The 25302-nt window shown below is 38.4% G+C and overlaps 1 protein-coding gene across 1 annotated transcript; it reads right to left on the reverse strand.

Moving 5' to 3' along the window:
- Positions 1–1942: 1942 nt before the first annotated feature.
- Positions 1943–25302, reverse strand: bckdha (branched chain keto acid dehydrogenase E1 subunit alpha). Its single transcript, XM_056256512.1, has 8 exons — positions 25166–25302; positions 23749–23925; positions 22990–23076; positions 22778–22886; positions 21534–21695; positions 19366–19572; positions 19135–19276; positions 1943–2555 (listed from the first exon to the last, which is right to left on the reverse strand). The coding sequence occupies exons 1-8, from the start codon at positions 25277–25279 to the stop codon at positions 2213–2215; spliced, it is 1341 nt and encodes a 446-aa protein (XP_056112487.1). The 5' UTR covers positions 25280–25302; the 3' UTR covers positions 1943–2212.

Genomic DNA, 25302 nt, shown 5'->3' on the forward strand with positions numbered 1-25302 from the left:
ACACTTAATTTCTAAGCAGCCAATCACATGGCGGCAACTACGTGCATTTAGGCATGTAGACATGGTCAAGACAATCTCCTGCAGTTCAAACCGAGCATCAGTATGGGGAAGAAAGGTGATTTGAGTGACTTTGAACGTGGCATGATTGTTGGTGCCAGAAGGGCTGGTCTGAGTATTTCAGAAACTGCTAATCTACTGGGATTTTCACGCACAACCATCTCTAGGGTTTACAGAGAATGGTCCGAAAAAGAAAAAACATCCAGTGAGCGGCAGTTCTGTGGGCGGAAATGCCTTGTTGATGCCAGAGGTCAGAGGAGAATGGCCAGACTGGTTCGAGCTGATAGAAGGGCAACAGTGACTGAAATAACCACTCGTTACAACCGAGGTATGCAGCAAAGCATTTGTGAAGCCACAACACGCACAACCTTGAGGCGGATGGGCTACAACAGCAGAAGACTCCACCGGGTACCACTCATCTCCACTACAAATAGGAAAAAGAGGCTACAATTCGCAAGAGCTCACCAAAATTGAACAGTTGAAGACTGGAAAAATGTTGCCTGGTCTGATGAGTCTCGATTTCTGTTGAGACATTCAGATGGTAGAGTCAGAATTTGGCGTAAACAGAATGAGAACATGGAACCATCATGCCTTGTTACCACTGTGCAGGCTGGTGGTGGTGGTGTAATGGTGTGGGGGATGTTTTCCTGGCACACTTTAGGCCCCTTAGTGCCAATTGGGCATCGTTTAAATGCCACGGCCTACCTGAGCATTGTTTCTGACCATGTCCATCCCTTTATGGCCACCATGTACCCAACCTCTGATGGCTACTTCCACCATGTCACAAAGCTCTAATCATTTCAAATTGGTTTCTTGAACATGACAATGAGTTCACTGTACTAAAATGGCCTCCACAGTCACCAGATCTCAACCCAATAGAGCATCTTTGGGATGTGGTGGAACGGGAGATTCGCATCATGGATGTGCAGCCGACAAATCTGCGGCAACTGTGTGATGCCATCATGTCAATATGGACCAAACTCCCTGAGGAATGCTTCCAGCACCTTGTTGAATCTATGCCACGAAGAATTGAGGCAGTTCTGAAGGCAAAAGGGGGTCCAACCCGTTACTAGCATGGGGTACCTAATAAAGTGGCCGGTGAGTGTATATATATATATATATATATATATATATATATATATATATATATATATAAAAACATACAAATTACTTTTTTTTTTTTTAAAGTCACTTCATTGACTTTGCCGTCCTCTGCATTTATGTTAACGGTTCACTCGGCCCTCATCAATAATGAAAGTCTCCACAACACACTGAACATTATTAGTCTGCATAACACTTCAATCACCACCAGTTATTACAGATTTAAAGCCCACTGTGGTCTCCATAAGACGGTGGTTACAACCATAACACAAGGCTATATACAGTAAGAACTTCACTATATGAGCAATTACATTTTATGAGCGTCTTTATTGTTTAAAATACAATTTACAATCCCCTAAAGTTAATCAGAATACATCTCAAACACAGCATCATGTTGTCTTGTCATCATATCATGTAACAGTTGAGTGAGTCTCACACAGAAAGTTTAAGTTCATTAACAATCACAGCTAAACAGGAAGTTATTATTAACATCATCATCTGTGGGGGTGAGAATTAACAGCACACACACCAGTAACATGTTGTATATATACTTACTAATGGCTCAGTTTGGAGTGGAAAGTCTAAAGGTAATGATACACACAAAAATAAACATTTCAAAAGCATGTGTTACAATCACTTTCAGTGAGTATTAGTGTTGTCTATGGAAAAATGAGACATCAATGATGATCGTTTAGAGTGATTTAGAAACCCATATTCCAAAGATACTGAATGAAGAACACCTTAATGTATTTTTCATGAAGAAATGATAGTGACTGGATTGTTAACACAATGCCAATATAATGATACTGTATTAAAACACTTGCTACATTAGGCCAGTGTAGAAGATCTTTAACCGTTTTCCACTCCTCCTTTTACACCATTTTCCAAGGCACAAAATGACAGAACGGAGGCCTCTAGTGGCAAATATGGAGGATAACAATACAGCTTTCAGTATGCAATGCAACATGAAAATGAAGAAACAGGGGGAAAAAAAGAGAATTCAAACAATCTGACATGTGCAAGACTTTTCCCAGTAGTGTCCACATCCCACGGCCTATTTCTCATAGAGATCAAGTGGGTAATGCTCTTTATACTGCTGGACGTGCCGCCACATGGCGTCTTTCTGCTGGGCTATTTGAGGAGTCATCTCATCGTAGACGTCCGTGAACATCAGGTCGGGGTGGGGTTTCAGACGTCTCTCGGCTTTTTCGAAGGCCACCATGACAAGTTTGCGGGACTGCTTCCTCCAGGCGCGCTCCTCGTCCTCGTCCCACCAGCCGCGGGCCGTCATGTAGTGTCGCAGGCGAGAGATGGGGTGGTCCTGCTTGTCCCAGTAGTTCACCTCGTCGACCGAGCGGTACGCAGAGCTGTCGTCACTGGTGCTGTGATGCCCGATCCTGCAGGGGGAAGAGGAAATCATAGGCGTCGCTCATTTCACAACACTAGGGATGCACTGATATTTCAGTAAAAAAATAAAGATAATGGGTCTCATTCATGAAACATTCGTAAATATTCGAGTAAATATGAGAGTGAGAGTTCCCGAAAACTCCTCTCCTGATTTACAAATACTTTGTAAACGTCAGATGTGATAGTGAAATGTGTGTGTGTGTGTTAATGAATTCCAATCAGTCGTAAATGGGATGCATAAATCCCGTACATTAAATCCGACTGACAACTATATATGGGCATCATAATGACACCAAACGAAGGATTTCTTCAACATGTCTTCTCAAAAGCGAATGAAAAAGAAAAATTTCTCAGATGCAGAAATCGAAGTTTTATTATCAGAAGTTCATTCAAAACACCACATTTTATTTTCCAGCTACATAGTGGCGTATCAGGTCCTAAAAAAAGGAAGCTTGGCAGCATATTACAGATGCAGTTAAAGGATTAGTTCACTTTTAAAAAAAACTTTTGCTGATAATTTACTCACCCCCATGTCTATGTCTTTCTTTCTTCAGTCGAAAAGAAATTAAGGTTTTTGATGAAAACATTCCAGGATTTTTCTCCATATAATGCACTTTGCTGGGCACCAAACGGTTCAAGGTCCATAAGACAGTTTCAGTGCAAACTGTTCAAATGGCTTTAAACGACACCAGACGATGAATAAGGGTCTTATCAAGCGAAACGATCGCTCATTTAAAAAAGAAATAACAAAGTTTAAGTTTTATAAGCTCAAATGCTCGCCTTGCTCTGTTCTGTGTGACTCTCCTGTTCGAACTCGTTCATCAAAATGAACGAATCTTTTTCCGAGTCAATTCGTTCGTTTCGTTCGTTAAATGAACCAAATGACTCGAAAAAAGATTTGTTCATTTTGATGAACGAGTTCGAACAGGAGAGTCACGAACGTGCATCACAGAACAGAGCAAGGCGAGCATTTGACATTATTAAACGTAAACTTTGTTATTTCTTTTTTAAATGAGCGATCGTTTCGCTTGATAAGACCCTTATTCATCATCTGGTGTCGTTTAAAGCCCTTTGAACAGTTTGCACTGAAACTGTCTTTTGGACCTTGAACCGTTTGGTGCCCAGCAAAGTGCATTATATGGAGAAAAATCCTGGAATGTTTTCATCAAAAACCTTAATTTCTTTTCGACTGAAGAAAGAAAGACGTGGACATCTTGGATGACATGGGGGTGAGTAAATTATCAGCAAAAGTTTTTTTTAAAGTGAACTAATCCTTTAATGGAGTTTCATCTGTTAATCAAACAGTCCCAGAAGTAAAAAGAAAAAACGGATGTAATTACTATATATAATAATTTTTCAAAATGCTATGTAAATATGTACCCGATCAAGGGGAATTAAAATGCAGCCTTAGTTATTAATGAGCAAAACGTTCGGATGTTAAACGCACTATTTACGCGTGGCTGGGAGCAGGTGCAGATTTCTTTCGTACCAACTAACATTTGGAAAATATGAACATTTTAATGAATCCGAAAATTTACACCAGAACCACTTTACACACGATTTACACAAAAATTAGTACTGCTCGTGTTTCATGAATGAACCCAATATGTGCAGAAAAAAAACACAACTTACAACTCTTATGTAATAAACTGCCCGGCCAGAAAAAGGTCAGTGTTTGGATTTAAATAGGCAATTGCTTAAGAGTCAACGATAGGATCATTATTGCAGTGATTATTATGTTTCTAGCATGTTATATGTTTGGCAACAGTTCTTTTAACCCTAATTGATGGAGTGTGTAGATTTTCATTTCTAAAACAACCATGTAGGAAGACTCATATAACCAAGGACTTAGTTACACTGAAAGGATTCGCAAGCGTTCAGAGCTCGCGCTGAACAAAAACATTGCTGTTTTTAGCGTATTCTGACTAACTTAAACACGTCTGATGGACATTCTCACCAACATATTTCCAATCCCTGATAAGAGACCGCTCACCCTGGGATCTGTCTCTCGTATCACACTTGACTTCTGGTCTTAAGGTCCTTGCACAGTCCGAAATGTTCGCAGGTTTAAAAATAAATATGACCTCACGTTATGTCAATCACGCTTGCACACTGCCTCCGAAACTTTCATCCGTCATTAAAAAGAAATCGGATTGGGTTCGATTTTCTGCGTTTTTCGCATTCGTAGCAAGCAGTTTGAATGGTGTTTTGACAAATTCAGAGCCACCGAATCACGAATATGAAAAACCCATACGAAAATTTCGGACTCAGTGTGCAACGGCCTTTACAGTGTACCAAACAATCATCCTGGCAAGAAGACGAACATATAACAATAGTACAGTACTAATTAGGGCTGTCACTTTACGTTCGAAAATCGATTGGACAATCGATCGGACCAACCAACTAGAGATGCACCGATTGATCGGCTGGTGACTGGAATCGGCCGATTTTCACGTGATCGGCGACCGGCCGGTCAGTCTGACATAATCCGATTTTATGCCGGTCAAATGCACTCGGGCGCCACATGATTAACATCGCGCAACATCAGCATCACACGTGCACACGGAAAGCACATTTAGGAAACCTCGTGAATTACTGCCGTTTCACACCGCAAGCGGGAGCAGAGCTTTTTTTTTTTCTTTTTTCGCCGTGCATGTTAATCAATGAGTGCATTCACACCGGGAGCCGGAGCAGCGCGTGAGCGTCGAACAGGAGCATCGCATGAGCAACAGTTTAAGTGAAAGCACACTTTTGATGGACAAAATAAATATGATTTCATCCAAAAAGTGCCCAAAATGCACAGAATTTTTTCATGTCTGGTGTGTTTTAACAAGAACTGAAGTAGGCTAGGCTATGTCAGAAAGAAAATGAAGACTCAAATATTTATAGAAAATGTACCCATTTAAACTTGTTTTTATTATTTCCCAATCATTTCCCTGCACATGCTCCACTTGTCCTGTTTAGCTTGGCTGGACATGTGTCAGATGAGAGAAGAACTGTTTGAGAAATATAACTTGCCATTGATGTAGCCTACAAGTGATTGCAATAGGCCTGTGTGTGTGTGTGTGTGAGAGAGAGAAATATCTTTATACTGCAAGGTTATTAGGGCCCAAGCCCAAAGGGCGAAGGCCCTATTGTTTTCCTTAGGATTATTTATTAGGGCCCAAGCCTTGAAAAGGCGAAGGCCCTATTGTTTTCCTTAGGATTTTTTTTTTTTTTTTTTTTTTTCTCTTTTATTTTTCTTACGACTATTCGGGCACTTTTGGGGCTCTTAACGTGCACGAAAACTCTTGAAACTTTGCACGCGGGTCAGAACCCGCGGCCATCAGGGTCGGGGTGAAGATGGTACCCGGGCGTGGCAGGGGGGCTCGACAGCGCCCCCTGGAACGGGGTCCGAAAACTTGGTCCATAAATCAAACACGCTTGTATGTAAGAATATGAAACTCGGTACACATATAGATCTCATCGGTTCATATATACTTCATGCTCTTACTTTTTACCCCAGCCCAACAGGAAGTCGGCTATTTAGGGTTGTTTGTAAAACGCATGCAATGGAATTTAAAGTACTTCTCCTAGAGAATTCAAAGAAATGCCTCGAAACTCGGTCAGCATGAAGTCAAGACATTGAGGATGAAAAATTGCGAGGGGATTTTTGATATCTCGAACGGTTTGGCCGTGGCGGGGAAACGAAATTATGGCGAGAAACGTGAAACAGGAAGTGTGTTATAACTTCTGCATACATTAACTGATCTTGATGAAACTTCACCAGTGTGTTCGCTGTAAGAGGCCGATCACATGGATGTGACTATTGTGAGTCAAAGTTATAGCGCCACCAACTGGCAGCAGGAAGTGTGTCACTTTCAAAATGCTTCGAAATCACCCTCTTATTTTAACCCAATTTGCTTCAAACTTCATCTGTATAATGTAAACATACGCCAGATGTAGACCTGTGAATGGATTCTTGATATCTTTGATACTGTTGCCGTGGCAACACATCAAACTTTAAAATTCTTTTTTGATGCTTTTGAGACTCTTAGCATGCTTGAAATTGCATGAAACTCGACAGACATGTCACATATATTAGCCAGTAGACATGTGCAAAGTTTCAGGAACGGGCGTGGTGCAGGGACTCAGTAGCGCCACCTTTTGACAAAAGTGAGAGGGTTAGTTTCATAGTTTTACCTGCAATCTTAAAACTCGGTAGGCATATTGTTCAGATCAAGCCGGACAACTTTCTAATTTACAGTTTTTGGTTCCGAACAACAGGAAGTCAGATATTTTGGTTTGAATGGGATGTTTTGGAGTAATCTCTGTCCCTCTCTCCCTCTCTCTGCATACCTCTGTGTCTGTGGGGGGAGGGGGATGTGTCTGTTTGAGTGACAAAGCTTTTAATTATTGTTGATCAAGGTTTCGGGGGCTTTTGGGGCCCTTAACATCCTCTAAAACTCTTGAAACTTTGCACACGGGTCAGAACCCGTGGCCATCAGGGCCGGACTGAAGCTGGTACCCGGGCGTGGCAGGGCGGACCGACAGCGCCCCCTGGACTGGGATTCGAACACTTGTCCATAAATCAAAGACACTTGCATGTAATAATATGAAACTGTGTACACTTATAGATCTCATTGGGTTAAACAACTTTCGTGCTCTAAGTTTTACGACATCCCAACAGGAAGCCGGCTATCATGGTTTGTTTGGAAACGCATACCCCTGAAATTCTATTTAATTCTCCTTGGGAATTGATCGGATTTCAAGCAAACTCGGTCAGCATGACGTCAAGACATTGATGATGCTAAATTCCGGAGGGATTTTTGATATCTCGAACGGTTTGGCCGTGGCGAGGAAATTAATTTTATGACTAAAAAAGGACACATAAACTGTGTTATAACTTTGCTCGTTTTACCTACAGTTACAAAACTTGCCACGCATATTGTTCTCATCAAGCCAATCGACTTTCTAATTTAAAGTCATTAGCTCAGAGCAACAGAAAGTCAGATATTGTAGTTTGAATGGATTTCTTGTCCCCCTGCCATTCTGTTTGTGTGTGTGTCTGTGTGGGGAGGGGAGCAGAGGGGAGGGGAGGGAGGGAGGGTTGGTGTCTGTGTTTATGTGTGTGTGTGTGTGTGTGTGGCTGGCTGTATGATTTTTCCTGCATTAAAGGATAAAGAAATCTCTAAGTCCTTGTCTTTTCGCATAACAATTTTTGTATTTTTTTTTAAATGACAAAATATGCATCACTCCTCTTAAGTGGTTTATTTTATTCCCACCAAACTTTTTCAACATGATGAAAATACATTAAAGAAGCATAATTGTGAATATCTATTGAATATCTCTAATTGTTTTGCTATGGCGAGGGATTAAAGTCATGTAAAAAAAAAAAAAAAACCACTAAAAGCTTCATATCTTCTAAAAATGTAATTATACACCATTTATTTCTAGATAAAATTATACAAATATCAGAACTAAACCCATTTTATTCTTTTTTTCAATTTAAGAATAATGTACAAGTTTAAAAACAGCCAGGATGCACTATTCAGTTAAAAAATAAATATATCAAATAATACATAGGGCTATACTGCCCTCTTGTGTTCAAAATCAGGTAGGCCTGTTGTATTTAAATATAGGTAGCTGCTATGTGACTCCGAGAATTTTTTCTCACCGGTTATTTGACGTGTAACACCGGGGGCTTTTATATCGCTAAGTTAAAAGTGAAAGTAAAGTAAGGACATTTATAGTGGTGGCGCTCGCAGTGCGCTCGAATGAATTTCTATGGAAGTAGAAATGAAAAAACGTTCGCTCTGTTTTGCTCGCTCGTCGCCATGGATGCGCACTGTAATGAATGCCACTGCAGCCGCATACTTTTTAGTGTCACTTTAAAATTAGTGCAATATCGGGGGCCAATTGCTTGAATTGTGAGTTCAATAGTCTATTATTTTTCACGGAAAACACAACAACAAAAGAGTACAATGACAGATTCGCTTAAATAGGCGCTTTTACATAAAATAGCCTATTCCGTCATCATCTTTTCAGTCAGCACTTCACTCTCGTGATTAATGAAATTTATTGCTGATATTTGCTGCAACTTTCGTTCCGCTCACAATTTAGTAAGCAAACACGCTTCAAATGTGTTTTTATTTTATTTTTGTGTATATATATATGTGTGTGTATATATATATATATATATAGCTTATGTTTCAAATATGAGTTAATTAACAATCGTTTGAAAGAATGATACTTTTAAACATATCACTAAACCATCATTAGGTGTCGCCAGGCGACCGTCTTAATGAGCGAGTCATTGATTCATTTGTTCGAACGATTCGTTCGAACGGCTGAGTCATTCATGAATGAGACAGATTATGGATTGGTCATTGAATCTTTGAGTCAACCGATTCGTTCAAAATGCTGAATCATTCAGTAATGAGAACGCGTTGCTGCATACCTGCCAACTTTTGATTTTTGCTCGGCGTGAGATTTGTTGACGGGGGGGGGGGGGGGGGGGGGGGGGGTCTCGCTCGCGCAAGGTCTCTCGCTCGCGCAAGGTCTCTCGCTCGCTCTACGCGGTTTGGAGCACAATCTCTGTCTCGCATGCACGCTCGCTCTAGATAACGGGAGATTTTTAACGAATTTGCGGTATAACTAGTCGATCACGAGTGGCTCAACAGGTAGATATATAGATAAACTCATCTTCCAGGCATTTGACCGCCCGGGTTGACACTTCAGCGTGAGAAATCGGGAGTGTGGCGTGTGAGCGTGTGAAACCAATCAAATGCGGGTGTCTCACGGCCAATGCGTGAGAGTTGGCAGCTATGTTGCTGTGAGATGCTCGATGGTTCTGCTGTGATCTTTGTTTAACTATTTTCGCTGCTGAAACAGAAAAAAGTCAATATTGCATCTAAAATGTAAGTGATTTGACTTGTGTGTGTCTGTGTCTGTGTCTGTGTCTGTGTGTGTGTGTGTGTGTATGATTGTGTCTGTTACAGTGATTGTTTAACCCTTGTTAAAGTTTAGGCCTTGTCTTTTTGGATATATATCTTTTTATATAAAAAAAATAGGCATACAACCCATATATTTTAAATGTATTGTTTGCTTTAAATTACATTAAGATTTGTATGTTTGGTAATTGAACCTGAATGAATTTTAAATGAATGTGCTATATTTCAGAGTTTTCCTTAAAATTTGAACTAACTTTATTCTCATCTGAATGATAGACTATTTATTTTTGTATAAAATAAAAAAGAGATTTTGGTTGGGTGACAGTTGTAGTTTACAGTTTGACAAAAGCACAATGTTGTGTTTTATTGCGATTGTACACAAATATAAGTAAACACTTTGCAGTTTGAATAATGTCCTGTATGAACAAAAGGACGGAGTATGTTTTAATGTCTACATTGTTCAATCACGTTTCACACACACACACACACACAAACACACACACATACACACACACAAACTTTTTTCTAATCAGATCAGGCAAGTAATATTCTGTCTTGGCACACTTGATTTAACTTTCAATCTTGTGTACTTATTTCATGTGTTTATTAAGTCCATGAGACCGTAGGGTGTCTCATTTTTCATTTTAGGTTTCAGAAGTTTGCTCACGCATATGATATGTGCCCTCAATGCACACTTTTGCAGAGCCCACACCAATGCAAGCTCTACAGTACACATCTTCTCAACAGTCAAAGCGGGGTTAAGTTATTGCCCGTCATGCACAGTAACCCTAAAGGCACCAGGGTGGCGGTGCCACCGGCTTGTTTATATATATATATATATATATATATATATATATATATATATATATATATATATATATATATATATATATAAATATAGCTGCGAGCAGCGATGAAGGGCCAAAGCCGGCGGCACCGCCACTCCGGTGCCTTTAGGTTACTAAAGGCACCGGGGTTGCGGTGCCACCGGCTTGGGCCCGTAATCGCTGCTCGCAGCTATATTTATTATTATTATTCTTATTATTTTTCTGCTACCTTTTGGACACTTTTGGAGGCCTTAACATGCTCAAAAACTCCTGAAACTTTGCACACATGTCAGAACCCGCGGCCATCAGGGCCGGGCTGAAGATGGTACCCGGGCGTGGCAGGGGGGCTCGACAGCGCCCCCTGGAACGGGGTCCGAAAACATGGTCCATAAATCAAACACGCTTGCATGTAATAATATGAAACTCGGTACACATGTAGATCTCCTCGTTTCATATATACTTCACACTCTTACTTTTTACCCCAGCCCAACAGGAAGTCGGCTATTTAGGGTTGTTGGTAAAACACACGCAATGGAATGTGAAATACTCCTCCTAGAGAATTCAAACAAACGGCACGAAACTCGGTCAGCATGAAGTCAAGACATTGAGGATGAAAGTTTGCGAGGGGATTTTTGATATCTCGAACGGTTTGGCCGTGGCGAGGAAACAAAATTATGGCGAGAAACGTGAAACAGGAAGTGTGTCATAACTACTGCATACATTAACTGATCTTGATGAAACTTCAACAGTGTGTTCGTTGTAAGAGCCCGATCACATGGATGTGACTATTGTGAGTCAAAGTTATAGCGCCACCAACTGGCAGCAGGAAGTGTGTCACTTCCTAAATGCTTTGAAATCACCCTCTTATTTTTACCCGATTTGCTTCAAACTTTATGTGTATAATGTAAACACACGGCAGATGTAGACCTGTGAAAGGATTATTGATATCTTAGATACTGTTGCCGTGGCAACACATCAAACTTTAATATTCTTGTTTGATGCTTTTGAGACTCTTAGCATGCTTGAAATTGCATGAAACTCGACAGACACAGGTATGCATATGGTTCAGATCAAGCCGGACAACTTTCTAATTAACTGTCATTAGCTCAGACCAAGAGGAAGTTAGATATTTTGGTTTGAATGTGGATGTTTCTGAGAATTTTCTCTCCCTCTCCCTCTGACAGAGAGAATGCACCCTGCCATTCGTGTGTGTCTGTGTCTGTGTCTGTGTGGGGAGGGGGGGAGGGGCTCTTTTAGTTTAAACACAAAATTATACATAGGGCCATACTGCCCTCTTGTGTCCAAAATTATATTTATATATACATTATACATATATTTGGTATGTGACTGAGGACCGAGAGCTTTTAAATACGGGACATTGATAATGGCCACGTGCAGAGCGCTCGAGGGAATTCCTATGGAAGTAGGAATGAACTAAAAAACGTTCGCTCTGTTCTGCTCGCTCGTCGCCATGGACGCGCACCATTATGAATGCCAGTGCAGCCGCATACTTTTTAGTGTCACTTTAAAATTAGTGCAATAACGGGGCCGATTGCTTGAATTGTGAGTTCAATAGTCTATTATTTTTCACGGAAAACACAACAACAAAAGAGTACAATGATAGATTCGCTTAAATAGGGGCTTTTACATAAAATAGCCTATTCCGTCATCATCTTTTCAGTCAGCTCTTCACTCTCGTGATTAATGAAATTTGACTCCTGTTGCTGATATTTGCTGCAACTTTCGTTCCGCTCACTATTTAGTAAGCAAACACGCTTCAAATGTGTTTTTATTTTATTTTTGTGTATATATATGTGTGTGTATATATATGTGTGTATATATATATATATATATATATATATATATATATATATATATAGCTTATGTTTCAAATATGAGTTAATTAACAATCGTTGGAAAGAATGATACTTTTAATATCACTAAACCGTCATTAGGTGTCGCCAGGCGACCGTCTTAATGAGCGAGTCATTGATTCATTCGTTCAAACGATTCGTTCGAACGGCTGAGTCATTCATGAATGAGACAGATTATGGATTGGTCGTTGAATCTTTGAGTCAACCGATTCGTTCAAAATGCTGAATCATTCAGTAATGAGAACGCGTTGCTGTGAGATGCTCGATGGTTCTGCTGTGATCTTTGTTTAACTATTTTCGCTGCTGAAACAGAAAAAAAAGTCAATATTGCATCTAAAATGTAAGTGATTTGACGTGTGTGTGTGTGTGTGTGTGTGTGTGTGATTGTGTCTGTTACAGTGATTGTTTAACCCTTGTTAAAGTTTAGGCCTTGTCTTTTTGGATATATATCTTTTTATATAAAAAAAAATAGCATACAACCCATGTATTTTAAATGTATTGTTTGCTTTAAATTACATTGAGATTTGTATGTTTGGTAACTGAACCTGAATGAATTATAAATGAATGTGCTATATTTCAGATCATATATTTGTTTTCCTTAAAATTTGAACTAACACTAACTTTATTCTCATCTGAATGATAGATTATTTATTTCTGTATAAAATAAAAACACATTTGATTTTTCTTTTTTAATCAATGTAGAATGTGTAACTGAAAAAATAAACAGATTAGGGCTCTGATCGAGGACAATAATGTCAAAAAAAGAATCAGGGCATGTCTCATATCTTTCTAAAATGTAATTATACACCATTTATTTTTATATAAAATTATACAAATATTAGAACTAAACCCATTTTATTCCTTTTTTTCAATTTAAGAATTATTTTTAAGTTTAAAAACAGCCAGAATGGTTGTTTAGTCAAAAATAATAATAATCCAAATCATATATAGTGCTATACTGCCCTCTTGTGTTCAAAATCAGGTAGGCCTATTGAATTTATATATTTATATATTAGGGATGTTACTATGGGAATATTTTCCCACCGGTTAATCAACGTGTGATTGTGTAAACCAATTGTGTAAACCTCCCGCTGGGGGGTTTAAAAACACTAACTTGAAAGCGAAAGTATAATATGGACGTCCGCACGGACATTGAAATGGTGGCGCTCGAATGAATTCCTATGGAAGTAGAAATTAACTAAACGTTCGCTCTGTTCTGCTCGCTCGTCGCCATGGACGCGCACCGTTATGAATGCCAGTGCAGCCGCATACTTTTTAGTGTCACTAAAATTAGTGCAATTTCGGGGGCCGATTGCTTGAATTGTGAGTTCAATAGTCTATTATTTTTCACGGAAAACACAACAATAAAAGAGTACAATGATAGATTCGCTTAAATAGGCGTTTTTACATAAAATAGCCTATTCCGTCATCATCTTTTCAGTCAGCTCTTCACTCTCGTGATTAATGAAATTTGACTCCTGTTGCTGATATTTGCTGCAACTTTCGTTCAGCTCACAATTTAGTAAGCAAACACGTTTCAAATGTGTTTTTATTTTATTTTTGTGTATGTGTGTGTATATGTATGTATATATATAAATATAGCTTATGTTTCAAATATGAGTTAATTAACAATCGTTGGAAAGAATGATACTTTTAAACATAACACTAAACCGTCATTAGGTGTCGCCAGGCGACCGTCTTAATGAGCGAGTCATTGATTAATTCGTTTGAACGACTGAGTCATTCATGAATGAGATAGATGTTTATGGATTGATTGGTCATTGAATCTTTGAGTCAACCGATTCGTTCAAAATGCTGAATCATTCAGTAATGAGAACGCGTTGCTGTGAGATGCGCGATGGTTCTGCTGTGATCTTTGTTTAACTATTTTCGCTGCTGAAACAGAAAAAAAGTCAATATTGCATGTAAAATGTAAGTGATTTGACTTGTGTGTGTGTGTGTGTGATTGTGTGTGTGATTGTGTCTGTTACAGTGATAAGAGTTTAACCCTTGTTAAACTTTAGGCCTTGTCTTTTTGGATATATATCTTTTTATATTAAAAAATAGTCATACAACCCATATATTTTAAATGTATTGTTTGCTTTAAATTACATTAAGATTGTATGTTTGGTAATTGAACCTGAATGAATTTTAAATGAATGTGCTATATTTCAGATCATATATTTGTTTTCCTTAAAATTTGAACTAACACTCACTTTATTCTCATCTGAATGATAGATTATTTATTTCTGTATAAAATAAAAACACATTTGATTTTTCTTTTTTAATCAATGTAGAATGTGTAACTGAAAAAATAAACAGATTAGGGCTCTGATCGAGGACAATAATGTCAAAAAAAGAATCAGGGCATGTCTCATATCTTTCTAAAATGTAATTATACACCATTTATTTTTATATAAAATTATACAAATATTAGAACTAAACCCATTTTATTCCTTTTTTTCAATTTAAGAATTATTTTTAAGTTTAAAAACAGCCAGAATGGTTGTTTAGTCAAAAATAATAATAATCCAAATCATATATAGTGCTATACTGCCCTCTTGTGTTCAAAATCAGGTAGGCCTATTGAATTTATATATTTATATATTAGGGATGTTACTATGGGAATATTTTCCCACCGGTTAATCAACGTGTGATTGTGTAAACAAATTGTGTAAACCTCCCGCTGGGGGGTTTAAAAACACTAACTTGAAAGCGAAAGTATAATATGGACGTCCGCACAGACATTGAAATGGTGGCGCTCGAATGAATTCCTATGGAAGTAGAAATTAACTAAGCGTTCGCTCTGTTCTGCTCGCTCGTCGCCATGGACGCGCACCATTATGAATGCCAGTGCAGCCGCATACTTTTTAGTGTCACTAAAATTAGTGCAATTTCGGGGGCCGATTGCTTGAATTGTGAGTTCAATAGTCTATTATTTTTCACGGAAAACACAACAATAAAAGAGTACAATGACAGATTCGCTTAAATAGGCGTTTTTACATAAAATAGCCTATTCCATCATCATCTTTTCAGTCAGCTCTTCACTCTCGTGATTAATGAAATTTGACTCCTGTTGCTGATATTTGCTGCAACTTTCGTTCAGCTCACAATTTAGTAAGCAAACACGTTTCAAATGTGTTTTTATTTTATTTTTGTGTATGTGTGTGTATATGTATGCATATATATAAATATAGCTTATGTTTCAAATATGAGTTAATTAACAATCGTTGGAAAGAATGATACTTTTAAACATAACACTAAACCGTCATTAGGTGTCGCCAGGCGACCGTCTTAATGAGCGAGTCATTGATTCATTCGTTTGAACGACTGAGTCATTCATGAATGAGATAGATGTTTATGGATTGATTGGTCATTGAATCTTTGAGTCAACCGATTCGTTCAAAATGCTGAATCATTCAGTAATGAGAACGCGTTGCTGTGAGATGCGCGATGGTTCTGCTGTGATCTTTGTTTAACTATTTTCGCTGCTGAAACAGAAAAAAAGTCAATATTGCATGTAAAATGTAAGTGATTTGACTTGTGTGTGTGTGTGTGTGATTGTGTGTGTGATTGTGTCTGTTACAGTGATAAGAGTTTAACCCTTGTTAAACTTTAGGCCTTGTCTTTTTGGATATATATCTTTTTATATTAAAAAATAGTCATACAACCCATATATTTTAAATGTATTGTTTGCTTTAAATTACATTAAGATTGTATGTTTGGTAACTGAACCTGAATGAATTTTAAATGAATGTGCTATATTTCAGATCATATATTTGTTTTCCTTAAAATTTGAACTAACACTAACTTTATTCTCATCTGAATGATAGATTATTTATTTCTGTATAAAATAAAAACACATTTGATTTTTCTTTTTTAATCAATGTAGAATGTGTAACTGAAAAAATAAACAGATTAGGGCTCTGTTTGATGACAAGAAATGAAAACCAATGCGATATGATGAATGTCCAAAAGATGGCTCCCACAGACTGTTTTTAAATAGGATTGTTTGATATTTTTTGCTTTTAAACTGTGTGTGTGTGTGTGTGTGTAAGAGATTTTGGTTGGGTGACAGTTGTAGTTTACAGTTTGACAAGAGTTTATAGCTTGACAAAAGCACAATGTTGTGTTTTATTGCAAGTGTACACAAATATAAGTAAACACTTTGCAGTTTGAATAATGTCCTGTATGAACAAAAGGACGGAGTATGTTTTTATGTCTACATTGTTCAATTACGCCACACACACACACACACACACACACAAACACACACACACACACACACACACACACACACACACACACACACTATTTTTCTAATCAGATCAGGCAAGTAATATTCTGTCTTGTCTCTTAAAAAAACAATATATATATATTTATGTATATATATATATATATATATATATATATATATATATATATATATATATATGTGTGTGTGTGTGTGTGTGTGTTTGTGTGTGTATATATATAAATATAGCTGCGAGCAGCGATGAAAGGGCCAAAGCCGGCGGCACCGCCACCCCGGTTATAGCGCCACCAACTGGCAGCAGGAAGTCTGTCACTTTCAAAAAGCTTTGAAATCACCTGATTGCTTCAAACTTCACTACTATGATGTAAACACAAGGCAGATGTAGACCTGGATGTAGACCTGACCTTTCAGAAGGTTGCTCTCGCATACTTTGTGGTTGATATGTGCCCTCAATGCACACTTTTGCAGAGCCCACACTGATACAAGCTCTACAGCAAACTTCTTTTCGACAGTCAAAGCAGGGTTACGTTTTTGCACGTCGTGCACAATAACCCTAAAGGCACCAGGGTGGCGGTGCCACCGGCTTTATATATATATATATAAATATAGCTGCGAGCAGCGATGAAGGGCCAAAGCCGGTGGTACCGCCACCCCCGGTGCCTTTAGGTAACTAAAGGCACCGGGGTTGCGGTGCCACCGGCTTGGGCCCGTAATCGCTGCTCGCAGCTATATTATTTATTTTATTTTTATTTGTTATTTATATATTATTTTATTGCCATTACCCGTTTTCATACAGAAGTTTAGTTTGCTAAATATATATTTTTTTTAGTTGGATATTGGATGTGAAAAGGAAATGGTTCTTCCATAACACTGCACTTAGATGTGTGTGAATTTCCCACACCAGGAGTAATTTATATAGTTCTATTTTATAGCGATTATCTGTTCAAAAAAATGTTCTTTGCAAAAATGTTCTATTAAAGAAAAGATAGAAAATAAATATTTGTGTGTGCTGTAAAGTGGTTTGAAAAAAAGAAATCGGAATCGGCTAAAATCGGAATCGGCAGGTCAAACTCAAGGAAAAATCGGAATCGGGATCGGCCTAGAAAATTGTAATTGGTGCATCTCTACAACCAACACAAGTTTCGAAAACGAAAATAGGGAATCGATTTTAACTGCCTTTTTTTTTCTTTTTCTTTTACCAAAAATGTGTTTTAGGTGGACAGATCAATACAGCACACAGAACATGTAGGACGCTGGACAATAACAATGTCTTTTCTGTTCACCAAATGCTTTTTAATATTCGCTATTACTTCAATGCAAGTGAACAAGCGCGCCGTTATTTGTTGCGTAGTGACGTGTGCGTGTGTTCAAGTAAGCCAGAAATGCGCAGATTCTGTGCAATACGCTGTTTAATATATCATGAGGACTCACGAGTTGCACTAAATCAGGTTTGGCTTACACGAACTTCCCTAGCAAAGTGAGTAAACACGCCAAATTGTCTCGTGATTTGACAGCGTTTCCCACCAAAGTTCATTTTTACCCGCATTTGGCAGGTCAGAGGGTGTTAATTTCAATCCCTGAATGTTGCACTCCTGTTTGTCATTGTGCACGAAACTTCACGCCAATAAATCATCAGAAATATTGCTGACTTGTGCGCGTCTCAAGCGCCCTCTTTACGCTCGTCCTAATGCCTGTTAGGTGTCCGTGGATTTGCCTATATTTGGTGTTGAAAATGGAAACGTCTTTAGATGGAAAATCGATTTTACAATCGATTCAATGAACACTTATGACTCAAAAATCGAACAGGATTTTTTCACAAAAGTGACAGCCCTAGTACTAGTACAGCCACCAGGATCTTACTGGAACTAGAAAGAGGGAACATATTTCGCCTGTTCTTGCTTCGCTTCACTGGTTGCCAGTCGAATATCGTGTTAAGATCAAGGTTTTGTAGTATGTGTATAAGGGGTTAAATGGCCAGGCTCCTCACTACATTACAGATCTTCTTCTCCGTCCACCGGAAATGTTCAAGGCCCTTAAGGTCTTCAAACAAGTTGATGGTGACTGTGCCACGATCTAGATTGAAGTCGTACCTTCTCTGTTCTCTCCCTGCTGTGGAATGATTTGCCGGAACACTTAAGGCTGTCTTCAAATGTTGATAGCTTTAAATCCTCACTAAAGACTTATCTTTTCTCTCTGGCTTTTGGTTCAATGTAATTTTATGAATTTGTGTGTGTTCCTGTTTATGTATTTTATTGTCGTACAGCACTTTGGTCAGCAGTGGCTGTTTTAAATGTGCTCTATAAATAAAAGTGCCTTGCCTTACTATTATTTAGGGCTGCGCAATATGGACAAAAAAATATTTATCTCGAAAAAACTGTTGTAAGAAACTTGCATCAAACCTGACACGTTTTCCCCCCAAGCAATAGGCTAGTTCTCTCCTACATATTTTATGCTGCTTCATAAAAGCCTACATTGCAAAATATTATGTTGACAAATAGGTTCACAGTGCATCTCATAGTGTTTTCTGCTGAGTTTGCCACTCTACATACAGTAAAAATAGGCCCAACCCCTAATGGCACGGACGTGTTCTCCTCCAGGTCTACACTGTGCCACATAGGCTGTTTATAGCTGATAGAAATCCTGTTCCTGATATTCAGCGGATTCATGTAGATAAACTCTACCTGTAAGTCATGGCTTCAATGAGGAAGGGCTGGTTTTCAGCCACCGCTCTGCGTCGCGCCTCCTTCGTGGCGTTGTACACTGCAAAAACATCATTTCCATCGACACGGATCGACATCAGTCCATATCCTGGACCTCGAGCAGCTTTGGACGAAAATTGAGAAAAAGTAAAAAATTAGGCCAATGAAATACAGAGATTCACATGGGAGTCTGTGGCGAACGCAGTTACTTACCAATACCATCGCCTCTATACTGCTCATTGGTCGGTGTGGAGATAGCATAACCGTTATTACGGCAGAAGAATATGAGAGGACACTCAAGAGTGGTGGAGAAGTTAAATCCAGCATGTGCGTCTCCCTCACTGGCCGCCCCCTCTCCGAAGTAACAGATCACCACACGGTTTGCGTTCTCCCGCTTCACTGCGTACGCCGCGCCGGCCGCTACAGCAGGAGATACAGATCAATGCTCTTATTCACATTTACACTACTGTTCAAAGAAAAACATACTTTTATTCAGCAAAGATGCATTATTTGAGCTTAATTGAGCAAAACTGAGAGTAAAGTAAAGAGTAATGGCTGCTAAAATTAGTCATTAACTATTGTTTATTAAAATAGGAAACAGTTCAATTGTAATACTGGTTTTATTGTTTGACTGTTACTCTACCAGTGGGTCACAAGATGGTTTTGAGTGGTTCGCGGAGTATGTAGAAAGAAACAACAACAAACGTAATTCTGAATATCTTTTAGATACGAGACTTTTATTTTGAAAGATGTGCATAAAAGCTGTTGACTCTTCTGTGAGACGCAGTTTACTGTTAGTAAAGAGTGCCTGAGAAAAACATGTTTTAGTATCTGCTGTCAGATGAGATGTTGTCAAGCTATGTCAGTGTCATAACTGGTTACAAAATAAAAGCCTCTCACCTCAGGAAAATGACCTTTCCTGTCCTGTCAGGAATTGTATTGTGCTCAATGTGGAGTAGAGTGCGGATCGGGCCGCATTTTTCTGTCCGAGCCCGGCCCGCGTCCGACAGGGCAGTAACCGAACCCGACCCGAGCCCGACAGGCATTAAGATATTTATGTCCGAGCCCGACACAGTTAAAAATAAAAAATAAAAAATTCTCATAGCCTACTAATGACACGTACGTTTGTTTGTGTAGAAAGCCCGCTTTTATTTAGCAACTGGAAGGCATTCGGAAATGTTTACAGATGTGCGCAACACATCAGCGTGCGCCGCACACGGCCAACAAAGCGCATGTTAACACAGGCGCGCACAAGTGGCCCAAACAAATAGCCAATTGAAATTAAATGAACAAAGCTAGGTCTACCAAAAATTGCCCAAGTTAACAGAACAAAACATTAACGTAACACAAATGCAGCTTATTGAAATGAAAATCACTCTAACCATTTTTCCTCGAAAACTGTGTGGCTAATAAAACTGTAACATGGCATCTATTCACATAATCCATCTTTTAATGTTTAGGCTGGTTTTAAAATCTCCTGAGACCAACTTCTTTTTAACGTCTTCCATCGTTGCGCTGCTAGCCACATGTAGCCAAATATGCAATATTATGCACGCACGTGTTGCGCGTTGTCACAGCAACATAAACTAATTTCCGCACACATGAAGATGGATGTTAGGGTAATATTTTAAATTTATTTTAATCACAAAAACAAACATTTGCATCCAGTTAAACATTATAATAAGCTGTTTTAAATTTCAAATGTTCAATGCCTTATTGCGCCGACGTGACCGAGCCCGACCCGAACCCGAACGTCATTTCAAAATATGTGTCCGAACCCGGCCCGGCCCGTCGGGTCCCGTCGGGCTCGGTTCGGGTATCCATCCTCTAATGTGGAGGTGCGCGCTGTATATCACGTCACTATATATAAAAAGCAAATTAAATTACGTCATAGTTGGCTATGTCGTGTGTTGGCTGAGAAGGATTTGCATGATGTTCCATCCGTTCATCAGGATCAGTGACCATGTTTTATTAATAGTTCATGTTAGTATTGTGCAATATCCCAAAATGCCACTTTATTTTCACTTTGTGCTGTTTTATATAAAATATATAGTGGTGGTTCATACCAACTTTATTGTATTTACAAAAACTAGTTTGAGACTGCTAATTAATACTTACCTTATATTGTACATTCATCAGTGTTAGTGATATTCTTACAATTTATGTGTATGTAACGTTAAGTGGGACGGTACATTTTTGTGTGTCAACCATTTTTGAGAAATGAATTATCTTGGTTCAAACTCCTAAAACTTTGGGTCGTGCCATAATGACCATGGGAAACTGTGGGTCTCACTTCTTTCAAAAACATCAAAATCAGACCATAATTTTTTTAATAATAAATACTCTGGATGGTCTGCGTAACAGACATGCTCACTTCTTACCTTGGGGGATCTGAGTTGCAAGTGGTGAGGAGATGGTGACAAAATTAAGGTCTTTGGAGCCATAGTGAACTGGCATTTGTCGGCCCTTGCCAAGGTCATCTGCGTTTGCGTAGCACTGTGCCATAAACATATCCAGAGGGAAGCCTCTGTACATCAGTACACCTACAGAAATGCAGAAAAAAATATATTACATTTAATCAAATATTGCTACATACTTAAATTGTGTTAAATAGAATAAGTAAATATTATGTTAAGTCAAATATTAACACAAAATGTATGTTTATTCATCAGTGTTGGGGAAAGTTACTTTTAAAGTAATGCATTACAATATTGAGTCACTCCCTAAGTAACTAGTTGTGTTACTTAGTTACTTTTTGAGGTAAGTAATGCGTTGTTACTTTTGCGTTACTGTTTCTCATCAGGGGTTGCTTGTTTGTTTTCAATAACAAATAAGTTATATTTATGGCAAATATCAGGACCCTTTCTCACCAAAAGTGAAAAGAATGAGCCTCAGGCTAAAGGAAATGCTAATTCACTTCCGTGCAGTACAAACAAACCTTTCAGCTGTTCGGGATCACAGAAGAATAAGAAAGTTCAACATTCTTACTTCAGCATAGACATCATTGGTTAATAAAGTGAGATCATGCCGTCTTCGCGTGCTATCGAAAATCATACTTCCCAACTTCTTAAGTTGTGATTACCAGCTCGTCGCATTCAAGACCTTTGTTGTCGAAAAGAACAGGAATCACGGAAGATACCAGGTTTATTCTTGCCTATTTATTGGGAAAATGTTCTTAAAGTCAAAATTATATTCATTGACAACCATTCTGTTAATTTCTGTCAAATACAGGCTATTTTCACTGTGTATAAAACATACAATATGCTTCAAATGATTATTTATACATGTAAATATGCACTACTTTACCAACAAGCAATGAATTGTTCACATTTAGTCTAGATCTACAATAAGAATAATGTAACGCCTCTGCACTCACTCCTGATTTCTCTCAACATGAAGACAGGAGAGCCGTCAGTCAATACATGAGAAAACAAAGTGACTTGCCGTACTGGTTTGAAAAAGTAACTCAGATATTTCGTTTAGTAATGCATTACTTTACTTGTTACTTGAAAAAAAGTAACGCTGATTACACAACTGATAATATTTTTTTTTTTAAAGTGCTAGACTTATTAATGACAAAACTGGGAGAGTCACTACTGTATCTCCAGCTTGTAAACTTTCTCACCAGCTTCTCTGTACTGTCCGAAGACCAAATCAGCAGGGTCGAGAGCTGCAGCGCTTCCTATATGTGTGCCCTCCTCCCCGTAATTGGTCATGTAGAATGAGATACGGCCCTTCAACACAAACGCAAACCAAATTTAAGCATTATAAACTGTCAGATGTCATTTAATTTCATTTTATGATGGAGTCAGTATGACGCTAAAATGCACCGCTCACCTGCCTCTGGGACTCGTAAAGAATACGATCCATCGTGTTGAGTAACGTCATCTTCTGATAGAAATTCAAAACCGTCTCTTTTGGAAGCTGAAACACAAGTAATGTTGTGAAGTATTTATTAATATTAATATTTATTCATTTCCACACATTATGGCTGCAACAGACTGACATGGATCTAATAAACTTGGGTACGACATGTATGTAGACTGGACGATGATGACACCTATTGAATCTAGGGCTACGACGCTAGTTATTATAGAAGAATAAACCGGCATCAGCATGAGCTAGTGGTGAACAAAGAGCAAGAAGAATCACACTTTGGCAATTGTGGTTTTTATGTGCGCTGAAATAAAGAGGAGGAAGTGAAAGAGGAGAACATGGACGAATCGTGGCGAGGGAAAAGAGGACAACTCGGCACATCAATCTTTCAAATGGAGCTTGAGGAACGTAGTTCTAAGTTTTCAAGTCTCGTTGATCAATACGCCATTTCATGTTGCATTTGTATTGGCTAGTCAGTAGACGAGATCGTAGCAGCAAACACACTGTGAGATGATCATGATAAATCTCTGACACTGTCAGAAAACGATCGCAGGCAATCTTTGGTCACAAGATCGTGACTACAGCCGTATTTGAAGCTCTCTCACTGTACGATGTAGAACCAGCGTTTAGGAGCCATGACCTCCGAAATCACCACGATTGGCCAAAGTCCAAAATCACACAACGTGTACCGGGCATTAAACAGAATAAAAGACTCCACACCTGAGGATCCTCTGATGGATTGATGATCTGGCCCTGTCTGTCCATCACTCTATAGACAGGGATTCCTGAGATCACATTGGGCTGGATAAACTCCAGATGATCTATAAACTCTGCCGAGGCTCCAGGAAACTGAGGCTTCTCCGCTGAAGAGTCAAACGACTGCTGGCCAAGAGCTCTCTGAAGACAGACAAGCAGGGAGTAAAGCACTTAAGTATCAGAGCGTCTATGCATTGTAAGATCTGATCGCATATTTTAACAATCGGACAAACACTGCTGCAAAACTCTCAGCTCACTAGGGTTTTAACAGCCAGTTACGACCTGCAGGTGAAACTCGAAAAAACTGAATATCATGCAAAAGTTAATTTATTTCAGTAATTCAACTTAAAAGGTGAAACTAATATATTATATAGACTCATTACTTGCAAAGTGAGATATTTCTTAGATATTTATAACAAATAAAGGCTTGAAATATCTCACTTTGCATGTAATGAGTCTATATAATATATTAGTTTCACCTTTTAAGTTGAATTACTGAAATAAATGAACTTTTGCATGATATTCTAATTTTTCAAGTTTCACCTGTAGTGATAAGATCTTTTATTTTCCCTTTGTTTTGGTTTTGATACAGCTTTAAAAACCTAAAGAGAAAAAATACAGTTCATAAGCTCTACAATATATGAATAAATAAGTAAATAAGATAAGATAATAAGATTTAAAATTTTATATATAAAATTTGTTTATTTTATATATCTTGTGCTTGGTGTAAAGTATTTGATTTTGTATATAAATATTCATTACTTATTTTAAGATCATTTTATTGTTGTTATTGTAATGTTTGATATATTTCTTTTTTCCTTGCCATTTCCTCGGTATAATGCTTAAGCAATATTGTATGTAAATACAATCATGCCAATGAAATTTAAATAAAAGTACTTCAAAGAAACATGGCTGCTTTGTGTTTTCCTACAAACACACACACACACACCCCTCAACCAGCCAATCGGCTCTCAGTGTATTAATCTAGCCTTGTGAAGGTTAAACAGTCCATTACCCACAACAACAACAACACACACACACACACACAGATCTGACCAATAGTTATAAGATTTAAAAATTACTAGATGACCATTACATGATCAGACGAGTCGAACGCAATTATCTTTGGTTTTTAGGTCAGCTGAGGATTACCTATACATTCGCATTAACATTATTCTAAGACTTAAACATTTTAAGCCTAAAGTTATTCATATTCTTTATATTTATATTAAGGTGCTTTGTTGTGCCATACAATCCAAATAGCGCCAAATGTGTTGAGGCTCGCGCAGCTACACAGGGTTCATACATCTGTTGGGCAACTTCTGTTGTTGAGAAAGTCCGTTCGCTGAGTTTATGCGACATTCATACACTTTAAACTTACACCGACGCGGAATGACCTTTTCTGGAGAAGCGTTGTTGCCCTTAATGCTGTATTTTGACGGATTGCATGAAGTCCAATGCCGTATAATTTCTTAACACTCCTGACAGCCGCCATCTTTACGTCAAGTGTGTGACGTC

This window comes from Rhinichthys klamathensis, unplaced genomic scaffold, assembly GCF_029890125.1.
Source record: "Rhinichthys klamathensis goyatoka isolate OS25496 unplaced genomic scaffold, OSU_Roscu_1.1 h1tg000005l_1, whole genome shotgun sequence".
Classification (NCBI taxonomy): domain Eukaryota; kingdom Metazoa; phylum Chordata; class Actinopteri; order Cypriniformes; family Leuciscidae; genus Rhinichthys; species Rhinichthys klamathensis.

Coding starts and splice junctions, on each gene's coding strand:
- bckdha (XM_056256512.1), bottom strand. CDS start 25,279: ATGGCGGCTGTCAGGAGTGTTAAGAAATTATACGGCATTGGACTTCAT. Junction 21,696..22,777: donor CGGACAGTACAGAGAAGCTG/GTGAGAAAGTTT, acceptor GCATTTCTGTAG/GTGTACTGATGTACAGAGGC. Junction 19,277..19,365: donor GTATAGAGGCGATGGTATTG/GTAAGTAACTGC, acceptor TTTCGTCCAAAG/CTGCTCGAGGTCCAGGATAT.